This window comes from Palaemon carinicauda, chromosome 9 (assembly GCF_036898095.1).
Source record: "Palaemon carinicauda isolate YSFRI2023 chromosome 9, ASM3689809v2, whole genome shotgun sequence".
In the NCBI taxonomy this organism is placed as follows: Eukaryota; Metazoa; Arthropoda; class Malacostraca; order Decapoda; family Palaemonidae; genus Palaemon; species Palaemon carinicauda.
In genome coordinates, this window is record NC_090733.1 from 145,842,759 (window position 1) to 145,870,154 (window position 27,396).

The 27,396-nt window shown below is 36.3% G+C and overlaps 1 protein-coding gene across 2 annotated transcripts in view; it reads left to right on the forward strand.

Annotated features, from left to right (window-relative positions):
- snama (something that sticks like glue) overlaps positions 1 to 27,396 on the forward strand; it is a 91,492-nt gene that overhangs the window by 26,582 nt on the left and 37,514 nt on the right. For both annotated transcript variants that reach the window (XM_068380615.1, XM_068380616.1), the window contains exons 2-4: positions 10,964 to 11,130; positions 11,336 to 11,426; positions 11,876 to 11,930. In XM_068380615.1, coding sequence (XP_068236716.1) covers positions 10,965 to 11,130; positions 11,336 to 11,426; positions 11,876 to 11,930 — 312 coding nt within the window. In that variant the 5' untranslated portion in view covers position 10,964. The remainder of the gene's footprint in view (positions 1 to 10,963; positions 11,131 to 11,335; positions 11,427 to 11,875; positions 11,931 to 27,396) is intronic.

The following is a 27,396-nucleotide window of genomic DNA, read 5'->3' on the forward strand; positions in this document are numbered from 1 at the left end:
ACCAATCCATTGAGGGAATGCTACCTGTACTTCAAGCACTCAATGGCTAAGAGGAGAGAGCACAACAACACTCAAGGATTTGAACAATTGCCAGGATAGACTAAATCCTCAAGATGCCGAGCAGATAGGCTCTAACTACTGGCCAACCACTCCCTAGAATGACATAAGTAGTGGAGGGAAAAGGCTTGGTAGTTAACAACTGTCTACCGAAGGGATCCTCTTGCTGGTTCCTGGTCGGGTAATAAAGGGGGATCTTCACACTGCCTGTTTGCCTTTCAGGAGAAGGTGCTGGCGGCATGAAGTCACACTTTACGACAAAGTATCCCTTAAAACCACCATTGTAGCCATACTATTAGACAGGGTTCCCGAGTCTGTGTCCTCATAGGCACCCAGGACCCTCTCCTGACAAAACATCTGAAAGAATGAAATCCCATTCTAGAGAGTTCCCAGAACCAATGAGGATATTAAAAAGTAATAAGGGAGATTGAGAATGTTGGCTATGCTACATAAGAGGAGTACAGTATAGAATCCTACGTGACTAGTCCAGTAATCAATCCTTGTCTTGTCTTAAATAAAGGCCGTTTCCTTGATCCTATTACACATGGAAACCCTGTGCTCTGTGGAACGAAAAGATTTTTTTTCCGTATGGTCTTAAGCATAGAGAAGATACAGCGTATTCCACAAAATGTCAATTTCACATATCGAAACACTTTGAAAACAAGAAAGTCATCGGTTCTTGAAATCCTTTGCATGTCTAGCATGAACTTAGAGCTGTAATTTGAAATCTCTAGAACCTACAGTGGATGTAATTCTTGGTTACCATCTTGAAACCATCTGTACTGTTCTTGTGTCAACACAATTGTTGGCTGAACAATTGGTTGGAATTATGTTGAATATATGAAAAGGATTCATATGATGCAAAGAAGGGAGATTCCATGAAATTTTGCCTGGCCTTAGAAGTTCAGTTTGAACAGCGAGAAATTGCCATGAAAATCACAGGTGGAAAAGTTATGGAAAAGTGTTGCATTGTCTGTTGCGTGGAAACATTCCAAGGCTGCTTGCATTAGGAAGTTGTTTAAAAGTTTGCTTACCAAGAGAAAGAGCTTAAAACTAAATATTGTTCAGAATGTAGTTCTTGGTCTTTAATGAAGGCTTGGAAAACACTTTCTTCCAATGGAAGAGAATGGTATAAGTAACCAATGAAACTCTTATTGAATGTTCTCAAGATTGATTAAACAAAGAAATCTGACAGTACTTCGTTCGATCACCATCAGCTGACGAACTAATGGGAAATAATTTTTTATTAGCGTAGGACATAATTTTGCGTATTTCACGGAAGATACTTTATAAAACTAATTTGAATTGTAAACGTTATCCAAATTTATCACACATCTGTAAAAAGGGTATAGCGTTTTCTTACGTTTATCCATTAATTTTAACTGAATAATAGACTTCATTGGCCCTCACTGGTAATAATGCTGTTATTTACTGATATATTAGGTGTTTTTTTTTTTTTTTTTTTTTTTTTTTTTTTTTTTTTTTTTTTTTTTTTTTTTTTTTTTTGCCGCGCGCGGGGGGGGGCCCCCCCCCCACCGCTTATAATCTCGGACCTTGAATGAATAGACCCATCGTTGTCATCCTCTGTGAAATTTGTCAACTTGTGCATTTAATGGAATTTTCCTGTCTTACCTTTTATGTTATGTGTGATGTGTTTTACCCTTATCTTGGTTTAATTCTTGAACAATCCAAAATACTTTGTCGTTGAAGGTGACATGTAATAATCATTGTTGTCATCCGTCAAAACTTTGTAGGAATAATATCCTAACGTATTGTATATACTGTCCCACTAATTAAAACTTTTCTTCTGTTTCATTTTATCATTTTATTGGCAATTGAAATAATATTCAAGTCAATGATTCTTATGACATTACTGTACATGCCATGCGTCTGTAGTCTGGTTGATTACAGTACTCAAGACAGACAAATGACATATCTATGTAACAGAAGATGATTATGCACATGTTCCATTTGAAGATTTGGTGGGGTGGGAGGTAATGGCTGAAATTTAAAATGCGCGAATTTATAACACAGCGAACATAGAATTTTTTACTTTTGCATGAATTTCATCCCAGCTAATTTAATATCTCAGTACCTTCCTGAACAAGTTAAGTTATTGTGCAAACGAAAGTCTGTACAATAGACTCTGCAAAAGGTTTCCAAGAAAATCTATCTGAGAAGAAATAGAAAAAGAGGAAAATGACAATCCTGATGTGCATTCAAACTCCTGCCGTGCGAATACTAGTGGTGTTACTGAACAAGGGAAGAGTTACATTCTTCCAATGTTTCTGACTATAAGGAAGCAAGTTGCTTACACAAGCACACTTGTCTCCCTTGCCTTCTCTAAGCTGAGCCGAACATATTTAAGAAAATAAATAACAAATCTAAAGGAAAATCTATTATCTCCAAAACAATTGAATTCTGAAAGCCCGAGACAAGTAGTCAGTAAAGTTTTGGGAATCCTAACAGGCAAATACAGGATTTATTGTAATCTTGAGGGAGAGAAAAGCTAAAACTTCCCTGAAAACTTCTCTAGGCTTACTGCCAAAAGACTGCTTAAGAAGGTATGTTCCCATAAATGTTCTCTTATCGCGTGAACGCCCGATCACGTACACATAAAAGCACTAGGGAGTTTTGGAAGAAAAACACCCTACATTTTAGGATAAGTGTCACCATAGCAGTGAAATAACCCACTGGTTCTAGACTTTTGATTGCCTCATGAAGGACAAGCATAGTCTCATTGGCCAACATGTGAGGGACTGTCACCAAGAGGAAGGGGAACACGAAAAGAACGACACATTACTATACAGTACTCTCTTTAGATATTTTGACCATTAGTGGGTCGGGTGAGACAAGGAGCCATCTCAAACCACCAATATACCACGTCACTTCAGCTTCAAGGCGAATGTGCCATTGCCAAGCGAAAGGAACCTATGTAAGAGACGACACGTTCCACAAAAGGGATCCTTAACTGGTTGTTTAGTTTGGATCCAGGAGACCTGAGAGAAGGTAACGCAACCCAAGTTGCAAGGACCCTGAATCACGAGCACAGACAACCGACCATGAGTTGCCAACTCACATGACAACTGGTGCCAAGTGAAGAGTAGGACATGACTCAAGCTTATGGAATGAGTGTCTGGTCGGCCTGGTGTGCGAAGACGACATTGATAATGAAAGCCCCACCATCCTTTCCAATATTTTGACCCCAAGAAACAATACCACCAGTAGTAATCTTATGAACCTGCTGACGAGAAATGAAATGAATTGGTTGGTGACATATCGAGCACTCTACCTCTGAATATCTGTCGCCACCAACACCAAACGAGAGATTTATTCCATCATCCTTGTTGCATAACTTTGGACATACAGTAATTTGACAAATGCCACCCAAGATCACCAACACAGACCGAGAACATCTAAGCTCGTAGACACCTAATCTTGGTGTTAAACAACTAGGAGCCACGGGCTTGACGATGTAAATGCCTGGTCAGTCTGGTGATGTGCGGTGCTAGGCGACAAAGGGGGCTCTAGACAACGCAGCCCAATGTTCCTACACCATGCCTCATTATCATCTTTCTTGTGTGACTGTTTGATGATGAGTAAGGGACCAAGAGTAACTGGTGGCATTGTCACCCAGTGTCGTTAAGTAACAACTGCTCAACCTCTTTGGCTCTGAAGTTGGATTAAATTTAAACCCAGCCTAACCATACTCCCGTCACCTAACCACACCATATTAGGACCCATTGACTCAAACAAGTGACGTCATAAACCAAGATAGGTAATGCAAAATAACAAACCCTATGACAGGTATACCTCACCTCACTTGTCACTAGGCTGAGCTACAAATAACCATTCCCAGTTCGGTATTTTATTTATAAATGCAATTTATATATCATATGGTTAATAAGAACCTAGTTAAGCCAACAAACAAATTGCAGTTTTTAATTTAGTACCGAAAAAATAATTAATTTTACGAGAAAATGTGCATCCGTACTTGTAAATGTAGATGTGTACAATTTATCATGTTTACAGTACATTGCAGGCTGATTATTTGTGAATGGGGTTGGCTCTATGATAATATAGAATATTAAGATTTTGTAAGGTTAGCCTAAATAACAAACTTGAAACGACGTAAGTCGAGGTATACCTGTACAGGTCCTGACATCATCTTGCAGACCCAAGGACAAGTCGCCAATTGACGAACAAAAATTAACAAATGTTGACACACACGAATGCTAAGTCCAGAAATGTTATGGTAGGAAGTTGAATAAGAAAAACTTGATTTTGAACCAGCAGTGAAAGTTTCTTGTAGAACAGGTTGACAAAAGACTTGATTACCTATCCATCTGGCATTACTGGACTTGAAATATATCATTTATACAGTATTTTACTTATCTGAACCCTATTCTCATCCCTCATTGAGCCATTAATCACCTGTTGGAGTCTTGGTCTTAAAGCACTTGACCCATCCAATCAGGACAGCAGCTCAGATAGAATTACTAGATTTGAAGCAAAATGATGTAGTGATCTGTTATTATTTACTGTGCTAGATTACATCGCAAGAAGACGTATCGTCCAGATACAAAATTAACTGCTTTATTTGCCAACCACATTATTTTTAACTAAAGAAAATTGCGTCCTTGTTCCCCTTCGATGTTAAGCTTTTCTGGATATCATAAACTTGTTGCCTGTAGGGATTGAACCCAAGACGAACAAATGTAGAGATGACAAGTGAAGCACGCTACCACTTCAGTCACGTAATCATCCTTCGTGTACTTAATATCTAAACCAATAGACCAAAGCATTTCTTGATTTTAAGTACAAAAATAAGTTACACCATTTAAATGCAAATTCAAGAAGATTCCTTCCACAAATAAACAAAAAACAGGAGAGAGGCTGGTCTTTAGAGAATTCACGAATCTACCTAACATCGTCTTCGTTCCAGACCCCCAAAGAGCCCCTCCCGGTTTTCATGCTAAGGTCTTAAAATAATCCAAAACCCTCTATCCCCACCTAGGTGCTCTCTGGGACAATTACAGGAACACAAGGGGATTGTAAGGTAATTTGCTGTCAGACACCTGCCCAGACATGTCTCTCGAGGACTACAGCATGTCAAGGTTTGACCATTGCAGTTACAGGGAAAAAAACTCGGTTGTAGTGAGGAAGGTGCGAGTGTGAACGTCGCAACACTAAAAGTGGAATAAGTCCGTAACCAAAAGGAGTATATTAAATGTGAACTTTTATCTTGACATTGAAACACTTCTGCTATTAAGCTATGCAGCCATTCATTTTTGGCCAAGAGCAATACAATATGGCATGGGAAGAAAGATTGAAACCTTACATCTGCTTTACAAGTATATAAACAGTAAAGAATTATAATTATCTCTGGAACTATGTACTACTAACTGTAATCTTTACTAACAAATTGCTAAGTTATTTGTTTTGGTCTGCTGTACCTTAACTAATGTAACGTTTAATCATGGGCCCATGTTGAAATTAACAATCCTGTAGTGTGCAGAAGAAGAATGTGAAAAGCTATTCTATTTACCAAGGCACTTCCCCAATTTTAGTGGGTAGCCGACATCAAACAAAGGAACAAAGGGGACTTTTACATTCTCCACTCCTCCCAGCCTGATGAGGGAGTTAGTGGTTTGGCTGGTACTGCTAGGGTGCCTCTGCTCACCCTCCCCCATTATTCACCAAAAATTAAGTTTCATACTCTGAAACCCCTACTGCTGCTACCTCCGTGGTCAACAATGTGACTGGAGGAAGCAGCAGGGCCTACTGGAACTGCGTCATAATCGCTTGCCATTCATTCCTATTTCTAGCACGTTCTTTTGCCTCTCACATCTATCCTCCTGTCACCCAGAGCTTTCTTTACTCCACCCAAGCCTTGGCCTTCCTCTTGTACTTATCCCATCAACTCTTGCATTCATCACCTGTAGCAAACAACCATTTTCCATACTCTCAACAGGGCCAAACCACCTCAACACATTCATATCCACTTTAGCTGCTAAATCATTTCTTACACCCGTTCTCACCTTCACTACTTTGTTTCTAACCCTAGATAATGGAGATAAATCTGACACACCTCACACTTCATCTCAAACAAATTCAATTTCTGTCTCTTTGTCACTTTCATTCCCCACAACTCTGATCCATACTTCAGTTGGTACAATTCACTTTCTCATACAGAACTCATTACATTCATGTCTAAAACACTATTCTTTACGACTCCCTTAACTGCCCTCAACACTTTGCATCCTTCATTCACTCCGATGTACATTTGCTTCCACTCCACTATTTACTGTAACAACAGACCCAAAATACTTAAACTAATCTACTTATGCAAGTAACTCCATTTAACATGTCATTCAACCTCGCACCACCCTCATTTCTCGCACATCTCATAACATTACAATTACCCATATTAACTCTCAACTTCCTCCTCTCTCATACCCTTCCAAACACTCTAATCGACCAAGCTTCTTTTTCAAGTCTGCAACCAGTACAGTATCGGCCGCAAACAGCAACTGATTTACCTTTCATTCATGATCACTCTCGTCTTATCAGTTTCAATCCTCTACCAAGCCCTTGAGCGTTCACCTCTCACCACATCAAGTTGAACAACCATGGCAACATCAAACATCCTTGTCTCAGCCCTTATCCCTGGAAACCTCTTGCTCGCTTTATTTCCTATCCTAACACGCTTTACTACCTATGTAGAAAATCTCCCCTGCTTGCAACAACCTTCCACCCATTCCGTATAACCTCATCGCTTCCCTATCAACTCTTATCATACACTTTCTCCAGATCCATAAATGCAACTTACACCTTGCCTTTTGCTAAAGATTTCTCTCATTTCTGCCTAACTAAAAAAATGATTCATACATCCCCTACCAATTTTAAAACCACCCTATTGTTCTAATATTGCATTCTCTGTTTTATCCTTAATCCTATTAAGTAGTACTCTGTCATATACTTTTCCAACCACACTTAACAAACTAATGCCCCTTGAATTAAAACACTCGTGCACATCTCCCTTACGTTGATATAGTTGTACATTACACGCACACATCCAGTCTACTGTTACCATTGACAACAGAAAACACACATTAAACAATCTCACCAACCATTCAAGGAGTCACACACACTTCTTTAACATCTCAGATCTCACACTTCTTTAACATCTCAGATCTCACACTTCTTTAACATCTGTCCTCACACTATCCATATCAGGTGCTTTTCCTACTCTCGTTTCATCTAGTGCTCTCCTCACTTCCTCTCTTGTAATATCTCTCTCATTCTCCTCTCCCATCACTGGCACTTAAATACTTTGCAACAGCAATTATATCTGTCTTTCTATTTTCCTCAACTTTCAGTAAAAAAAAGAAGACATGCTGTGAACAGTGTATCATGTGATTCTGGCTTTATAGTTATGTAATTTAGATATTGTAATCCAGTCCATACTAAATTATGATCGTAGCCAGGTCTTTTGACCCCTCCCATGTAACCAAGAACTATGGCTACCTTGGGCAGGAGCTCTGCTTGAGTGCAAATTTCTCTTACCACTTACCCTCCATAGTATGCTTGATTGTCCTGGTCTTGCCAGGTTCCCTTGGTCTGTTTTTATCTCTGGGCATTATCCACAAGTCTTGGAAATTTACTAGGAACACCATGTTCTTATTGGATAGAATAGAACAGCATCTAGTCTTAAGGAGGATGGTAGTGAAACGCTTGATGGCTGTTGATTTTTTTTTTATATCGCCAGGTCTCCTTTTTCAGTCGTGGTCAAACTAGTAGTAATAGTTTCAATCAAGCCGTGTAAGCTTTTCCGAGTCATGAAAGTTATGTAGCTACCTCCGTGAGGAAGCTGTTTAGGGGTCATATTTATTGCTAAAACCTGTTGCTTTCATGAAAATAAGATTCTCTGGCGTATACAGTAACGCATACTGTCTTCTAGTTCCTATCATATTAGGATCCCATAAAGCAACCGTAACAGTTGCTTGTATATACATAAACTTGCAGCTAAGCTCAATGGGTACAGATGGACCAAAGGAGTCTTTCTCCATACAAGTGGTCAGGGATTATTTCCTCATGGGAATAATTTGCAGATCTTTAAAGGTACTGTATATCCACTTTTCTAAAAATAATAATCCATTTGGAAATCTCTCCATGAACCATCCCCACCTTTTATCTGATCCAAAAGGAGAATGGGTTGCTATTTACATATCGGGTAGGGGGATTACCTTCCTTCTGTAGCAGTAACCACAAGTGAATTTGTCTTGGGGTGCAAAGTTTAAGCTGCCAATACAGTTGAACATGCCAATAAAGTACCATACTGTACAGGAGTTTAGATTTTATACATGGTATCATTTATAATACATGACAAAGCAAAGTCGCAGAGTGAAACTAATTATTATTACTACCACTTGCTAAGCTACAACCCTAGTTGGGAAAGCAGGATGCTATAAGCCCAGAGGCTCCAACAGGGAAAATGGCCCAGTGAGGAAACTAGGAAAAATAGGATATTTTAAGAACAGCAGCATCATCAAAATTAATATTTCTTATATAAACCATAAAAACTTTAACAAAACAAATTAGATAGTGTGCCCGAGTGTACCCTCAAGCAGAAGAACTCTAACACAAGTCAGTGAAAGACCGTGGTACAGAAGCTATTGCACTACCCAAGACTAGAGAACAATGGTTTAATTTTCGACTGTCCTACAAATTAATAAATCTTGATCATTCTGACCCCTGCACTCTAAAACCTTTTACCATATTTTAATCCCCCCATCCACCTCAACCTCTCAATTTAGGTTGTTTCCCCCTTGTTGCATGTAAGTGCTAAATGTCCCTTAGGGCCATAATCATAAATCCAGTACTGTACCATTATTATTATTATTATTATTATTACTAGCCATGTAGGTGCAGTGAATTTATAATGAAAGTGGCATTTACCGAATTGGGTATATATAGTCAAGATATTAACCCGTAAACTGCATACCCAATACAGTAATTGCCTAATGCAGTGTTTGTTGCCATAAGTTTTTACACGGAAAATAAATTGCGCAAAGTACACATGTTGAAATCAGAAGAGAAAAAGTTGTACGTTTTACAGATATCTTTTTCTAATTGATCTAGCCATGAATTTACACAAGGAAAAGGATAAGCTGAAATTAGAGAAGTATGAAATAGATTGCTACCTTAAAAAACATTTAATTGGTTACAAACTGTTAAGAAGTATCAACCAGTACCATCGAAAGTAAAGGACCAGAAGTGACAAGGCCTTTGAAGAAAGTAATACGGGGCACTCATTAGTTTAGTATTATTATTAGTAATACTACTACTAAGCAAGCTACAGCCTTAGTTGGAGAAGCAGGATGCAATAAGCTCTAGGGCTCCAAAAAATACTCTAGTGAGGGAAGAAAATGATGAAATAAACAAGTATCAAGAGAATTGATGGTTAATCAAAATAAGATGTTAACAGTAATAGCGTTAAAATAAATCTTCGATAAACTATAAAAACAAGGAGGGTGATAGTGTGCTAGTGTACCCTCAAGCAAGATAACTACCCGAAGTCAGTTAAAAACTATACAATAGTGCGGAGGCTATACGACTACCTAAGAAGAGATCAATGGTTTAATTTGGAGTGTTTCTCCTATAAGAGCTGCTTACCATGGCTCGAGTCTCTCTTCTAACTTTATCAAGAGTAAAGGGGCCACTAAACAATGATAATACGTACAGTATAACGTTAATCCCTTGAATAAAATAAAGAATTATTTGGTAATGTGTTGTCCGGTGTATGATGACAGGAGACTGTAATTAACTATGTAGAATTGAATTGGTACTGCAACCTTCAGTTCAGTTTAGTGTATCATGTAAGTCACAATAAATGATTTCCCATAACCTAAATTAAGTGTGTTTGATAGATGTGCATTCTATGAATACCACTATTTAATGTCATCTATCCAAAGCAGTAAGTTAGCAAGTTGGCTTGCAAATTAGCAACAGAAGATACTTGTGAATGTTAAGTTTTAGCATTTTTTCTTTTACACATTTCATTTCTAAATCAGGTTTTTAAAATTTGGTTGTATTTTGTTTTATTTCAATAGTTTTTTGAGGTCTGCGTGAAAAGGTTTAAAATTACCGATATGGGTTGATGGAGAATGATAAAATGCCATGAATGGAAATCCATAGTTTTCTGACTTTCTGCTTATTAGAAGTTATGGGAAATTATCAATAATTAGGTTTTTTTTCAAGTTAATGGGTAACCATCAATTTTTTTTTTAATTAATTTTTTTGAAAAATAAAACTTAATAAAACTTAGTTATTTCTAGCCTTCCACTGAATGAATTTAGTTTATGCTTGATACGGGTATTCGGTGACCAACTAGTCTTGTCTTCCTTTTTCTATGCTTGTAGGTGCTATTTAGATGTGCAACCTTACTTGTCCCCCTCTCCTGAGTATGACTGCTCCCCCCTACCTGGGGGATGGGGAGAGCTGAGCGTGATTGGAAAAGAAATTATATTCATTATGTAGGGGAGATGTCAACCTTATGTGTGCACTGTATACATGAGAATTTTTCTTCATTGTGGGAAAAATATTATTCTAATTGCAACTATAGTCAATTCTTTTTAGTGAGTGAGATTTGCACTGACTCATAGGGGTGCCCTTTTAGCTCGGAAAAGATTACTGATCGCTGATTGGTCGGACAAGAAGAATATAATAGGGCGCCGCTGAGAGTTAGTGCAAATGCACCTCATTTAAAAAAAATTAGTATAGTAGTTGATACAATAGTTTGTTTCCCATGAGAAGTAATACTTTAGTTTTGAAAATAATTTTGTAACTAGAGCACTGTGATCATCTTTGGAACTAGAGTTTAACATATATTTTTCTGTTACAGGATGTCTGTACATTACAAATTCAAGTCTGCTGTGGAGTATGACACACTCCCAGTTGATGGACTCAACATATCGTTAGGTGATTTAAAGGAAGCAATTATACAACAGAAAAGGCTTGGAAAAGGACAACCGTATGATCTACAGATAACAAATGCTGAAACAAAAGAAGGTAAGTTTGTAGTCTTATGTTGGAGGGTGGGAGTTTAAAGAACAAAAATCAGGTTTGAAATAAAAAAAATTTATTGCCTGGCTTTTTTTTCTTTTTTTTTTTTCTCTCCAAACTAGTAGTATAACCACAGCCTTGAAAATATGGCACAATATTTGACAGCCGTGCATAAATGATTCTCGAATGACTGTTTACTTTTCTCTTACAGTTTATATAGATGAGAAGATTCTGATTCCCAAGAACTCATCTCTAATTGTCGCTCGTGTGCCAATCGACCCTTCACAGATGAAGCGGCCATGGTAAGTACACTACTAAATGTTCTTTTTTGTATTAAAGGCAACTTAGTTTGAAGCATAGGGGTAGAACTACAGAAGGTCCTTAACTTGAAAACTTAAATCTAAAGGATAATAAAGATAAGAGAAGTACTGTTGGCAAACTTCATTTGAAATAACATGATATATCTATTTCATATGAAACCTGACCTATTTGTTGACTGTAGCTGGACATTATAGGCATGGAATTCCGGTTCAGCCTACCCTAGGTCAAAATTTAACTTTTAAGTTATGACTTCCAAACAATTGACATAGAAGCAGCAGCTTAGAACCAGTCAAATTTGTAGGTCGAGGATCTTATACCAATAATAATTTTAGATTTCTAAGGGTGAGTCTGTTTTTATGAGATACGTTCATACTCGAATCACACACTCTCGGAAGGAACAAAACCCACATCATGATCTCCTCCTTTTCAGGGAGAACAAAGATGCCACCGCGCTGATTTTAGCCAACCCGTCAAACCTGATGAACGTATGTAATGGTGACCTGCCATTTTCTGTACTACAACCCGGGTAACATATTAAACTAGTTTTAAGGTGTTGAATCCTGTGGTCAGTGCTAAAGATCCAAATCCTGGATTCTGCAGTGCCAGACCCTTATGCATTGCACTCTTTAGACTATGCAGTCTTAATTGTGTATAATTTGGTATTTTAAGATGATGGTATGAAACCATGTAATTCTTGAGGAGATTTCCTACTTTGACCCATGTCTACTTTTTTCTTACACTATTTATTGTAGTTCTTAGACAAAACATTTTGAGCATTGGAGTTGCAGACTCCACTGTTGAAAAATTTGTCAAGGATGTTTTAGGTCGCCCATCATGATACCGTTACTTGACAAATCCATATGTTACTGTGTGGAATAGTAGTAAAGGGAGCACTATTTCCAATGTTTTATTTCACATTTTGACATGTATGTATACAAGGCAATAAAACTTTAACCTATGGTGTCCTAATATTATGAAAATTTTCCTAGGTTAAAGATGGGGTTTTAGTTGGTGTACATTTGTTATACTAGCCACAATTTATGGAAATGCCTTTTACAGTCCAAAGAGTCTCTTCACAATGTGATTGCCATGGGTGAACTCATCTGTTTATCACACTTGAATTATAAGTGCAGGATGTAGATACGTAATTTATGTGCACTTGGATATTTTCGTTCAGTGTTGGAGCACTAAAGTCCTCGTAGAAAAAAAATAGCCTAATTGGTATGCCGTATTACAACTAACAAAAATCTAGTTTTAAGGTAAAGTTATAGTAGTTACTAATGTTGAACACATCAACAAAGCCAGTTGGGAAATTGGCTATATGCCATTCTTGATAAAAGTCAAGGTAAGTTGAATATTGAGTTCACTGTACTGTACCGTATTCATGGCTTGAACAGTACCTTATCAGCTTACAATACCAATACAGAGGTCCTGCTGAACAAAAATTTTACATTTGTTGAATATTTGAATTTTAGAATTCAAGAAAGCTTTCCAATGAAAGTTTGTTGTAATCCCTTTGCATGAATGAGTGATATATTTCTGTAGAACCAGATAGGACAGTTATAAGTTTCTCAAAATGTGAGTGATACAAGTTTGGTTTTTAGAAAACTTCTAACTTTGAGGGGGTCAGGGAGGAAGCTTTAGCCAGATGGCCTGAAATGTACTTATTTTGAGTTATTCGGGTACAGATATTCATTATTTTAATTTTTTTTGTAGTAGTGGAGAAATAGATTGTTAGCTCCAAATGATTAATTTGGTGAACTTATCAAGTTAGTGATTGCTATCGGCTGCGAAGAAGCTCTCATTTTCTTATTTGAAATTTAAAGTTCAAATAGTTTAGATGGAAACAATTTTATCAATATAAGTTGTTAAAGGAAAATTTTATATTCAATTTGAAATAATGCAATTTTAGAGGTAGTTTAGATTTAAACAAGGCATTTCTGACTTTAGACAAACCCTAAATAGTTAGTGCCCACTCCCCTCCCCTCCCTTAGTACTCAAAATAGAGGTGTAGAACGTTGGTATGTTTGTTGGTATTTTTCCCTGAATAGTCACCTGTGAGTTGGCAGGATATATTTTAAGCAAGGAGGAATGCTTTAGATAGTTAGGAAAGTCTTACAGTTTGGTCCCTTCTTTTACAGATACTTTTATTTTGCTTATACAATGGAGGCTATTTGAACTTAGCTCTTTTGTTTGGTATTCTAATTTTTTTTGTGCATTTATTTATTTTATATTTACTACCCAAGCTGCAGCACTAGTAAGGGAAAATATAAACATGGTTAGGGCCCCAATTGGTAAACAAGTTGTTGGGAAAAGGGCCAAAGGAAAGAATAGACCAAGAGATGAACAAGGAAAATAGTGAAGCAATATTAAATAAGGTAACTAATATGCTGTGTATAACGAGGTTATTAAACAAGGTAACTTTACATGCCGTGTATAATGAGTTTTGTCACGGCTTAATGGAGAAAAATTTCCCTACAATTTTTATTTTTAAAGATCCACAAATTCAATATTTTGAGTATAATTACAGTATCATTACACAATCTGGTCACAGCTGTAAAGTATCTAGAATACTCAGTAGTATTGAGCCGTATAAAAGGAAAGGCAAGACATGCATAAACACTGTGAAGACCTTATATTACTTAGTGGATGCTATTGAATGGAAAATTTAAGTGGAAAGGATGGTCAGAATTATGAAAGATTAACAGCATGCACAGGGATTAATATCCAGGTGGATAAGCAATTTAACATGCTTTAAAATTTAAGAGAACCAAGAGTGCCGAAGACCACATGAGAAATATTCAAAATATGACAAAATTGTTGAATTTTTAGGATACTTACGTCAACATTCTTGAATCTAAATTTGGTAGTTATTTTTGGGCAGTTGAAGACATAACCAAATGTAAAATTCTTCTAGTTTAAGAAACTAGTTGATGAAAAAGTGTATGTGGAGGATCCAAATATCCTTGGCCTACTTTCATTAGTAGTGCTAGATTAATGGGATCACCTATGATGCGCACTAAGCTCTTATTTCTATCCATTGAAAAAGCAAATTTTCAAAGTCAAACCACTTACCGATCATGTGTATTATGAATAGTAAAGGTCAGAACATTAATCCGAAACTCCAGATATATTTGTAGTCGGTGGGGTGTCCATCAACTACTACTTGTAATCTATCGGTTAGAATTTCAAAAATACTATAAAAAGGACCATCAACTTGCATCTGTTCAAGTTTGGAGAAAGTGCATCATGATTAAGTCTGAATCGGCCCATGTTTTTCATACATCTGTTATCTTATGGACGAGGTCTTCAAAACCTGTGCTAATGCTTATTTGGGCCCCCCTTTTTTTATGAAAAATGTCTACATATATTTGGAAATTGCTGAAGGTTGAAACCTAAGTAATTGCAAGTATTACTACTGCACCATGTACAATTATGGTTGTAGCTGTTGCTTATATGGATAATTACAGGATGTTTTGTGTGTGTGGATTGGAGCTTTTTATAAATACTGTATCATGGTATAGTAAGTTTCCTGCAAAGAAACCTTTTTCTATTCATTGAACTTGGATTACCACGGTTACCTAGTGCTCCAATAACAAAGTTCAAGATATAGAAAGCACAACTATTATTGTGGCTGAAAGTGGAAGCAAAAGTAATAGCATGTACCGTGATTGATAAAACATCACCCAAAGGGTGCATATTGTTAACCCCTTTATTGTAAAGTTGAAAAGAGTATTTTCTTATAAAATATCAATTGAACATCTTTATAAAATAACAATTGAACATCTTATCTAAGTTATATTTAGCAGGCTGAAAGTACAGCCATGGCTGGAAGCAAAGCCTGCTATGAAATTTAGACAGTACATAATTATAGTCATTGGAGTGTTATTAAAGGAAGCCAAAATTTAAAATTTACTTGGCAATATGACAACAGCTAACTTTAGATCTCTGCAGTAGCTATTAGTATTTTAAAAAAGTTGTTGCATACAAGAAACTAAATGTTTAACTTGCAACTCAAGATTTTTTTTTTGTGCTATTATATTGAATGAATTTTCTTTTGATAGTTGTCACATCAAAAGTTTCTGCACATTGCATAAATGGTAAAATGCATAGGCCTACAAATTAAAGAGGCCATCTTGTTAGTAATACTTGCTAAGTTACAATTCTAGTTGGGAAAGCAGCATGATGTAGGCCCTAGGGATCCAACAGGAAAAATTGCTCGGTGAGGAAAGGAAATAACCCACTAGAGAAATAATGAACAATTAAAGTAAAAATATTTTAATAGTAACTTAATAGATCTTGTATATATAAGCTAAAACTTTGAAGAAAAATAATAGGAACAGAAATAGCATACAATAATGTGCCAGTTTACCTGTAAATCCAGTTTCAATAAGAAAACACATATGGTTGATGGTAAACATTAAAAATGCAGTTGATGGAATATCCATTATTAGTAGTGGCCATTTAAGGTTGTCTAAAACTACATAGGACAAAAAATGTATTGGTCGTATTGTAGGGGGAAGTTAGACCAGTAGAATGCCACAGAAACACAGTGGTAACAGCCAATTCCTGGGTCTTAATTAAAAAAAAAAAAAAAAACATTTCAGTATTTGCAGGTCTAGTGTTTAAAAATATTCGGACAGTAAGCAATGTTCGTAATGGCTTCAGATAAACTCCATTTCCAAAGTTTTATTTGAAAGTGAGTTTTGCAAAATAAACTACAATACAATTGATAGTATTTTAGATGCTGCTTTCTTTGAAGCTGACATAAGTGTCAATTGAAAGTGAATCTGTTTTGTCACCTTTATTTTTGAATACAGAATTATACTGTTGCTTCTGATTGAAGACTAACATGCAGAGACCAGCAGAGTGGGTAATTCTGAAAATAGCGAGCAAATATTAAGTAAAACGTTTAAAGTACGGAAACTCTTGGAATTAATTAAAACAGGTACTTTAGTTGTAATGTATAGCGTGCGGTTACTGAATGAAAGCGACGTCCGTCACCACCAAAAATAAGAAAATTATTATACGGTATGAAAATAAGAACTAAGCCTTGGAAAGTAGTTATGAAATAAGTACATATGCAGTAGGGCCAAAAGTTCACATTCTCATTGTTGATTGGTCCTTGCATAAACATGGACAGAGAACATTTCAATATGTAATATTCTAATGGTTCGTAGAGCATAATCGCATATATATTGAGCATGCATGTGATATTTTAAATGTTTTTCACAGAGTGCTTTTGCCATGTTTTCCGCTATAGTCACTACCTGCAACTGGTTACGAGGTGAAGCATTTGGCTTGCTATTTGGTCATTTGCAATGTAACCAATGTTCTATGATTGTTTAAAAAATTTATTTGAAAAATGTTATCCTGAATTGAACTGTAAATTTGGTTTCATTTATCTTTAGACCATGTATAGCTACAATTCTGTAAATTCTTATTGTGTGTACCTTTGAGTGTAAACTAGTTTCCTGTGACTGATGATCATCCAACCTGCCCTAAATACCACCATGAGAGTAGTTGGTCGACTTCTACAATCTTCAGTATATTTTTGATGAACAATGAACATTTTTAGATTTATTGGTGGCTGTGTTGTTACTGTTAATACATTTCAAAATAAAAAAAACAATAATTGTACATGGTTTTATTCATAAAGCCTCTGGTTTAATAGTTCAAATTGCAGGTGGTATTTGTATTTGCCGATAGGTTTGAACAAGTTGCCAGAAATTCTTGTAAGTCTTATATTGATAATTGCAATTGTTAATTTTAAGGTTCCTTTATTGTCCTAATGTTTCAAGTTCTTTCTTTATAGATTAGGATTATATTACACCAATATCTTTGAGGTAAGTGCAGGTTTTATGTACCTCATTTTCCAAATATAAAAGGAACTAGTTTTAGAAAATATTTTCGTTATACTCCTTTATATTTGGTATTATGGTAGTTGTAGTGCAAACTGAATTTTATTTCTGCGGCCTTAACTCTGTGTGATGTTGATGTATTTGATGTTGCTTTTTTCATGTGAATTACTACTTGTTTAAATTACCTACAGTGTTGCTACAGGCATTATATACCTGCAATACTTATTGCAGTTCTTGTGAAAAATTTGAAAAAATAAGTGTGGTTCATTCTTTGAAAAAATTTTGTTCATTGGTGTTTTAAAAGTCAAGCTCGTTATATATTTTGCGTCCTGCGTTGATCCCTCATCTTTTAGGAGAGGAGCGTATCATTCTTTCGGAGAGGAATGCCTTCCTTTCGCAGTACAGTACTGGATATGCATTTGCCAGTATATAAAATACAACCCAATTTGAGAGCATATTTTGGAAACTTCAAAGTATTGTAGTTCCTTTCCTGATTCCCATAATAGGGACAAGTATTTGTGAATCCCTCTCCCTGGTTATTATAAAGAAGCCATGTGTGGAACCAGCACCTAGCAAAAATATAAATGCTTTTGATAAGTGTAATAAACTCATCGATATTGCCTACACTTTTTTACTTCAATTTATACAGTATCTTCAGTTTCATTGAGGTTTCTGTGAAGAGTAACATGCTGGCAAATACATTTTACTGTACATGGTAAGGCTGAAATTCTGTTGTCAGAAAGTGTATTTGGGTATAAGGAAAGGGTAATTAAAACTGACAGTGCTGGTAGAGACTTGTTTGAGTAGTTTTGTTATAGCTTCAGGATGTATTAAGGAGGATCCTGTTTAAGGTTATCGCTTGTGAAATCCAGTTAAAATATATTGCTAATGATTGCTACAAAAAACCCTGACTGGAATTGTGGCCTAGTTTTCAAGTTTCAGTAGTTTGCTTGTAAGAAAATGTTTTTGAAATTGTGACTGTTACAACACTGGATTCCAAAACCTAAAAATATCTGCATCTGAACAGTCTACCTTTTGTTTCTGTATCACTTGAGCTAATTTTTTACCTATTCTTAAGCGAGAGGACATATAGAATTTTGATAAATGGTTGTAGGAATCACTTGTAAGTCATAATTATATATAGATTATAAATTAGTTTTGCTATTTGTAGAAGGCAAGGGCAAATTTTTTCTTATATCCCGTTCCAAGAGGAATAGGACAAGTAATTTGGATTGAATGCTTAGCTGATGAAAGAGTTAATCCATCCAGTACATTTTCACTAGGGTGTTTAATAGTATCCTGTTCATAACAGGAATAGTGAAAGGAGCAATTTGATATTCACTTTTAGGACGGTTTATCCTCATTTAATGTCTGACAGTGGTGGGTGGTCCTAAATAAAGACGACTAAAGTAAGGTAGTGAATAAGGAAGCAGAAGTATAGCAAACATCAGTCACTTTGAAAGGATAAAATGGCTTCTAAAGAGGTGAATGATTTGTTGATCTTAATATCATTTGAGAGCCTCTAAATGATATATAGTTAAAATCTGTTCTAGTTGATTCAGCATTTTTCAATTTGGGTAATTGGATAGCCCTAATAGTACCTTATGGCCATTTTAGATTTTATCAATTAAGCCATCATCCTTTAATGTTTTATAACAGCAACCTCTGTCATTATGTAGGTTGATCCTTATTTTTCCTGTTAATTTTTTTTTTTTTTGTGGGGGGGGGGGCAGTGATATTAACTAAACAATCTTGAAAATCGGACGTCTGGAAAACTTATTCCACTCCCCCACTCTATATGGCCTTTTTTGAAGTCACTGGAAGGTTTGACTGATCAGATTGCGTCATTATTAGGCTGAGGAAGGCAATTGCCCCAGTGTATATTGACTGTAGCTATCTTGCTTGGAGTACCCTGCAAACATTTTTAGAGCAGTTCATGCAGGTGTGCAACCACAGTACAATCTTTAATTAGGAAAACATGCTTGTTGCTCCGTCAAAACCTGCCACCGTTGGAAAGTAAATGCAAATAATTTTTTTTTTCTTATGCTATGCCACTGATAATAAATTTCTCTTCAAGGTTGATAACATGTCATTTTTATTTTATAGACTTGTAGAGCTTGCCCAAGGATTTGGTGTTCTATGCAAAGTGATTCTTGATGCAAGTGGCTGGTTATGGAACTGGACTTTTACTTTGATAATATCTATGGAAGGAAAGTAAAATTAAGCAAGTCAAAGTCAAAGAGAATCTACTTTATCTTCCAAATTCTTATTGTAGGTCTTTAGACTGTGTGTGTATTTGAGAAGAAAACATTGAAGTCTTACTAAATCTTGCAGATAGCAGTTCTTAGAGAAACCACTTTGGATTCATAGATTTAATTCCATTTGTACTGTTGTCCTTATTTGTCTCAATAATGATGGAAGGAAAGTTTCAACAGTTTTAAAGGACTAATACGGTATAATACCAGTTTTGTTTGGGTTCTCTTCATAAAGAGTGAATAAGGCGTTTTAAATTTTTTTGTCCTGTAAATGGGTATAGACTAATTGTGACCACTTTTAAAGCCAAATTGGTTTTAACAGGTTCATTCATACCATTATGACAATGGGTTTGTTTAAGAGTCAAACTTAGCCTTTTCTTCTTCCAAGTTTTCTTCTCTGGTTTGTTCTTAATTTTGATATTGGAATTTCTCTCATCTTGTGGAAGAACTTTGGTAGCTTGTTTTATGTACTAATTTCAAAGGGTCCAATAACCCTACGTACGTGAAATACCCTTGTGGCAAGTTATCAAAAACATTACCTGCATCTATGCTTGCTTTAACTAGACAGTAAATATGAATGTATAATAGTAGGATGTTGAAAATGATCATTTAATAGCCAAGCTGAGATGCTTAACAATTCAAATGTTACCCTGAACAGTTAGGTTACAGTACACAGTGCTCATTTTCAGACTGCTGTTCAGTAAGTAAATGCTGTTTTTTTTTTTTTTTTTTTTTTTGAAAACACTATATTCAAACTGATTAATCACTACCCTGATTGTAGTGTACATGATGTATTCTCTCCAAAAAGAATGCCATGTGGTAGTTCTGTTAAATTTGTCACAAGCATTTTGGCCTATGGTTATTTTTTTTATGTATACAGTAACCCATGTGAGGCAGTCCCAGGATGTTTGTCGTTGTCCAGTTTTCAACCAACACCAGTATTAAGATGAACGTTGGTGGTTATAATTATTTTCAGTCTTTTAGTTTTTCAAATTAACCAAATACAAATGAAGAAACAATTTGGGCTAGCCCTATGAGGTCATGTGTAGTCACTGGTATGACTAAATTAAATAGTTACATTAGTAATCGGCCAGTAAAGAGAAGTCACTGTTGTATTTTGTAGTAGTAATGAGTTGAGTACTTTAAGTATTGAGGAAAGGCTTGGTTTTTTTTCAATATGAAATCAGGCGTGGTGAGATTATTTAAAATACTAACATTTGTATGGTGGAAATATGATTGTGTGAAAAGCGTTGCTTTTCATAAGAATAATCATTCAGGTTGGAAATTTTATATTTGAAGGACCATTTTTTTTGCTTTTCTTACTGACTTGATTGTGGCTTGTTCTTGTCCAAGTACTTTATCAGTGTTTATCCCTTTATTTTTGATAACCTGTTAATCTCTACAGAATATTCGTAAGATCTTATCAAATTTAAGTGACGGTGTCCATGCCAAATGCTGCTTATTTATCTCTTAGGGTGTAAAAGTGCATAATGTTGAAAATAAGTTGCTCTCAAGTGCATATTAACAATGGTGGGAGTTCAAAGTCAAGGTATTGAATTGTGTGGCTGAGCTGTTTTACATTCTCTCTCTCTTTCTCTTTTTCTTTTTCTTTAACTGCTGCTTATCTGAGAAGTATGACTGTGTATCATCATGCACACAATCTTGCTTCCTGAATTGAATTTTTCATGTTATATCTAGTCCTCTTTAGCTCTTCCTTTACCTTGTATTGTTTCCAGAATGCACTACTGTATTCATTCACTTACATATTTTCACCACTTTGTGTGTAACTGAATAATTTTAAAGTATTTCTCTTAATATTATATACCTTTTCTTTCATCTCAATGTTGGTCCTTCTTTTTGTAGGGGACATCACCATAACATTGAGGCGCTGATGTCACAGCCCCTATTTCTTAAATCCATCTAAAGGTTCATAACATTATTAACATTGGGATTCAAAGCATTCTTTTAAGTGCTTAAGTTACTCCCCAATTTTTTTGATTCGGCTAAAGGTACTATGTACAAATTCGTGGGCTTGTGATTGTGGTGGCCTGGTGGTAGCTAGCATCCATGCTTGGTGATTGCCAGACTGGGCTTCGAGTCCCGCTTAAACTCATTAGTTTCTTTGGTCGCTGCAACCTCTGCTTCCTTATGAGGTAAGGATTTGGGATTAGGGGAGCTTATAGGTCTATCTGCCGAGTCATCAGCGGCCATTGTCTGACCCTCCATGATCCTAGCTTGGGTGCTGATCATATGTATGATGGTCAGTCTCTAGGGCATTGTCCTGCTTTGATAGGGCAATGCTAATGTTCCTTGCCTGTGCCATTCAGGAGTGACCTTTAAACCTTTAGGAATAGCAATCCACTGTCTGTGGCGATTGCGCTCTTTGTAAGGGTCAGTTGTGGTGGTAAATGACCTATAACTGAAGGTTGGAATGTGTCATGGATTTGTAATGTAGATGTTGCCAACCATATGGTTGGGCATGGCCGGTTATTGCTTGTAGCCCACCAAGCAATAAAAAAAAAATGGCAACCTTGTCATGAAAGAGTTGGCTAGAAAGAAAAATTGCTAACCATCTGGCACTTGCTTCATTTTTAGTGTCAATCATGGCCCAGGAAGGTGCCATATCTGAAACTATCAACATGCTTATCTTGCCTCTAATATATCCAACCTGGATTTACCAAGTATTCCTTTCTTCTCTCTCATCATTAAAGAAATATGCTTTAATGTGTTGTAATCTATTGGGGACGATCCTATTTTCCAAACTGTTGGAAACTCGATAATTTCAAGTGTCTAACTCGCCATCCATGTGAGCTAAGAATAATCATTTTGGGGAGCCTATAGATGTACGTGCTGAGTCACAGCAACATTTGCCTGGCCCTTCTTGGTTCTAGGTTGATGATGAGGGGCTTAAGGGTTGATCATATGTATAGTATATATGGTCACTCTCTTGTAGAGTCCTATCCCTTACCTCTGCTACCCATGAACAAGGCCATTTGCGTCAATAGGCGTAGGAGGAGGAGATGATGATTCTCCATGCTTTCTATGTAACTATTTGTTTGAAACATGCACAGCATTCACTTATTGTAAACCCCTCTCAACCAGCACTTCCAGATTTTGAACCTTTGTCTGAATATTTCATTTATGGTCATCTTCCACAGATTTCTCTGTAGAAGGGAGTGCAATCAATAGTTTTAAGATACATTCTATCCTTTTTTGTTCAGTATATTGGCAATTCTTTTCAATTTCCATCAGAAAATTACTGCATTTTATGCTGTATGTGAAGTTATTCCTTGCCAACCCACTAAAACTGTTCTTGTCTGCATTTATGCCTGTCTCCAATTTTCATTGTCAGTGTGCAAAACATCTAATTCCTATTCCATTTATGATCCATTTTGTCCCTTAACTTAATATGATTTATATCTCGCATTACTTTTTTTCTAGGTAATTATAATTCACACAATAGTCCATAGGTGATGAAACATCATACATTATGGTTTTTAGATATTCTGATTAATGTATCGCGTTTTTTCATCCAAGGATTTACGCCAAATTAGTCTACCACCTTCAAACGAAATTAATTTTTTTTTGGTATTTGTTTTTGTGCTGGTTAACCATCCTTACTATAAATCTTCAACTTACAACACATTTAAGATGTTAATCATCATTATCATCATCAGATTTCACCAGCCATCACTATTGAGCTTTTAATTCGATACTTCTGCATTCATCATCTAGTTCGTACTTCATAGTCCTCCGCCATGTAGGCCTGGGTCTTCCAACTCTTCTAGTGCCTTGTGGAGCCCAGTTGAACGTTTAGTGAACTCATCTTTTTTGGGGAGTGCGAAGAGCATGCCCAAACCATCTCTATCATGAACTTATCCACTTATGGCACTCAAGTAACCTCTTTTAGTTTCATTTCAAATTGTGTCCTGCCATTTAACTACCAATATCCTTCTGAGGGCTTTGTTCTCAAATCAACTATATATGCTAGTGAATTTTTTTTTTTTTTTCTCCAAACTTTATTTCAATGAACCTTTCTTGTCTAAACCAACGAAGTTCCCATATAATTTCTTGTCTCCTTACTCTTTAGTTTGGCCTACCATTACGACACTAAATGGTCCTTATCCCGACACATTTTGACCACCCTGGTCAGTGTTACGCTAACTGTCATACATCAATACAGTATCTCTTGTAATCCCATAATCTTTGATGAAATAGAATTTTAAAACCTTTTTCCCCCCTCCCTCCAACAGTTAAACTCGTACTAACTGCCATACTGGGTCATCTAAAATGTGATCACTAACCTATGTCTTGAACAATCTTAAATATTAAGTTTCCCACATTCCTTTCTCAACTAATACATGTTCAGTCACACTGGTATGCATTTCAACAATTCCATCAATTCCAGGTTCTTTTCCATACTGAAACTTTTAAATTTACCTCCTTTTCTCAACAGTAAAACCTTGGTCAGTCACACTTCGTAACAAGAATCCTTTGAAATCCTGTCCTCCTCAATTTTATTCCCTTCTTCAACCTTTTAATATTCATCATTTTATCAGCAGTATCTTTTCCACTCATTTGATCACACTGCAACTTCTTGGTAATCATATAAACTCCAGTTGTCTTTAATTCTTCATTTTATCTTCTTTTCTCAAGAGTAACTACCTTATCATACATGGTTGCACTTCCTTTGTGTTCCTATCAACTACTGATGTTCCATTCAACAACTTCATCAGTTTGCCTCATACCTCCAGGCTAATACAGTGATGAAGCATTCTTGTAGTTATAAATAAAGTCCCGCCTCGGCCCTTGAGTTTGAGCAGTTTAACGGGAAGGTTACTGAATTGGTTTAGCACTACAGTGTAAGGGTCTTGCCCGGTGTACATTCCTATGAGGGACTGGAACCAGACCCCTTTACTTTATGTTAATAAAACCTTAGTCATTCACTCCTTTATGCCAAGTGCCATACCCGTATCCCATTTGTAATCCTGTCAGTTACCGATTTAAACAATCTTCAGCTTATTTATATACTGTACCTTCTTCCTTTCTCAACAGCAACAGCTTGGTTAGCCAGTGCCCACAGAATCACATTTCTGTAGTACAGAGAATGTCAACCACGGGAGTCCTAACGTTTTTACCTTAGTTTTTTTCCTTCTAAGTAAGACGCAAATCAGTCATGCCAGTTGATTACTAACTACGTTTTTTTGTAATCTCAAGAGCTTCAGGTGTCTACGTTTTTCAATCTTTCAATCATGACTTCAATAGGAACTTTTATCTACTTTCCAGTATCTTTCTTATCTCTTGCTGCCTTACCTTATAACATTACTTCAAGGTGCAACATCACTCCATTTGCTCAGTGACTGAAAGGCTTCCCTAGCTCAGGTCCCAAGTCATTTGAACCAAATTCATTAATCGATCAATGGTAACTTTTGCATTATTCAGGCATCATCCATTTTCCTTCAACAGCTTGTGAAACCCACACACATGGTTCTGTTATTCGACTTTTTGCTTTTTACTAAGCTCCTCCCTTTACAGCCATGAATGTGATATGAAGTCTAATTCCATGTGTCCAATTCATCATTGAAGAGTTCTCAGATGGACACCCTCACATTCATGCAGTGATCTTTATCTTACTACTGTACTCCATTTGTAAATTTCAATATCCTAAGGTCATACTTTGACCATATCAAAACTATTTTTGCCAGTTCAGTCTAATTATTTAAATATATATATATCCTTTTTCCTCATATGTGTATATAGATATGTACTGTATGTACTTATAGTATACTGTGTGTGTGTGTGTGTATATTTATATATATATATATATATATATATATATATATATATATATATATATATATATATATATATATATATATATGCTAGTAATGGGAGATGAGAATGAGAGAGAGATTACAAGAGAGGAAGTGAGGAGAGCAGTAGATGAAACGAGAGTAAGAAAAGCAACTGGTATGGATGATGTGAGAGCTATGTTGTTGAAGGAAGGGGGTGCAACTGTACTTGAATGGTTGGTGAGATTGTTTAATGTGTGTTTTTGTGTTGTCAATGGTACCAGTAGATTGGGTCTGTGCATGTATTGTACCACTATATAAGGGTAAGGGAGATGTGCATGAGTGTTGTAATTCAAGGGGTATTAGTCTGTTGAGTGTAGTTGGAAAAGTGTATGGTAGAGTACTGATTGGTAGGATTAAGGATAAAACAAGAGAATGCAATTTTAGAAGTACAGGGTGGTTTTAGAAGAGGTAGGTGTTGTATGAATAGTAGGTGTATGTTGCGTCTATGGATGTGGAGAAAGCGTATGATAGAGTTGATAGGGAATCAATGTGGAATGTGATGAGGTTATAGAGAGTTGGTGGAAGGTTGTTGCAAGTAGTGAAAAATTTCTACAAAGGTAGTAAAGCATGTGTTGTTATAGGAAATGAAGTGAGCGATAGGTTTCCGGTGAGAGTGGGGCTGAGACAGGGATGTGTGATGTCGCCGTGGTTGTTTAACTTGTATGTTGGAGTGGTAAGAGAGGTGAATGCTTAAGTACTTGGACGAGAATGACCCTGAATGGGAGGTAAATCAGTTGTTGTTTGCGGATGAGACTGTACTGGTTGCAGACGTGGAAGAGAAGGTTAGCCGATTAATGACAGTATTTGGAAGGGTGTGTGAGAGAAAGAAGTTGAGAGTTAATGTGGGTAAGAGTAAGGTTATGAGATGTACGAGAAGGGAAGGTGGTGCAAGGTTGAATGTCATGTTGAATGGAGAGTTACTTGAGGAGGTGGATCAGTTCAAGTACTTGAGGTCTGTTATTGCAGCAAATGGTGGAGTGGAAGCAGATGTGCGTCACAGAGTGAATGAAGGTTGCAAAGTGTTGGGGCCAGTTAAGGGATTAGTAAAAAATAGAGGGTTGGGCATGAATGTAAAGAGAGTTCTGTACGAGAAAGTGATTGTACCAACTGTGATGTATGGATCGGAGTTGTGGGGAATGAAAGTGATGGAGAGACAGAAATTGAATGTGTTTGAGATGAAGTGTCTAAGGACTATGGCTGGTGTATCTCGAGTAGATAGGGTTAGGAATGAAGTGGTGAGGGTGAGAACGTGTCTAAGAAATGAGTCTACTGCTAGTGTGGATATGAATGTGTTGAGGTGGTTTGGCCATGTTGAGAGAATGGAAAATGGCTGTCTGCTAATCTGCTAATGAAAGTGATGAATGTAACAGTCAATGGGAGAAGTACAAGAAGAAGGCCAAGGTTTGCGTGGATGGATGGAGTAAAGAAAGCTCTGGGTGGTAGTAGGATAGATGTGAGAGAGGCAAGAGAGCCTGCTAGAAATAGGAATGAATGGTAAGCGATTGTGACGCAGTTCCGGTAGGCCCTGCTGCTTCCTCCGGTGCCTTAGATGACCGCAGAGGTAGCAGCAGTAGGGGATTCATCGTTATGAAGCTTCATCTGTTGTGGATAACGGGGGAGGGTGGGCTGTGGCACCCTAGCAGTATCAGCCGAACTTGGTCGAGTCCCTCGTTAGGCTGGGAGGAACGTAGACAGGACAAGTCCCCTTTTTTGTTTCTTTTGTTTGGTGTTGGCTACCCCCCAAAATTGGGGGATATTTATATATATATATTTATATAGAAATTATATATATATAGATTATATATATATAGATTATATATATATATAGATTATATATATATATATATATATATATATATATATATATATATATATATATATATATATATACAGTATATATAAATTATATATATATATATATATATATATATATATATATATACATATATATATATATATATATATATATATATATATATA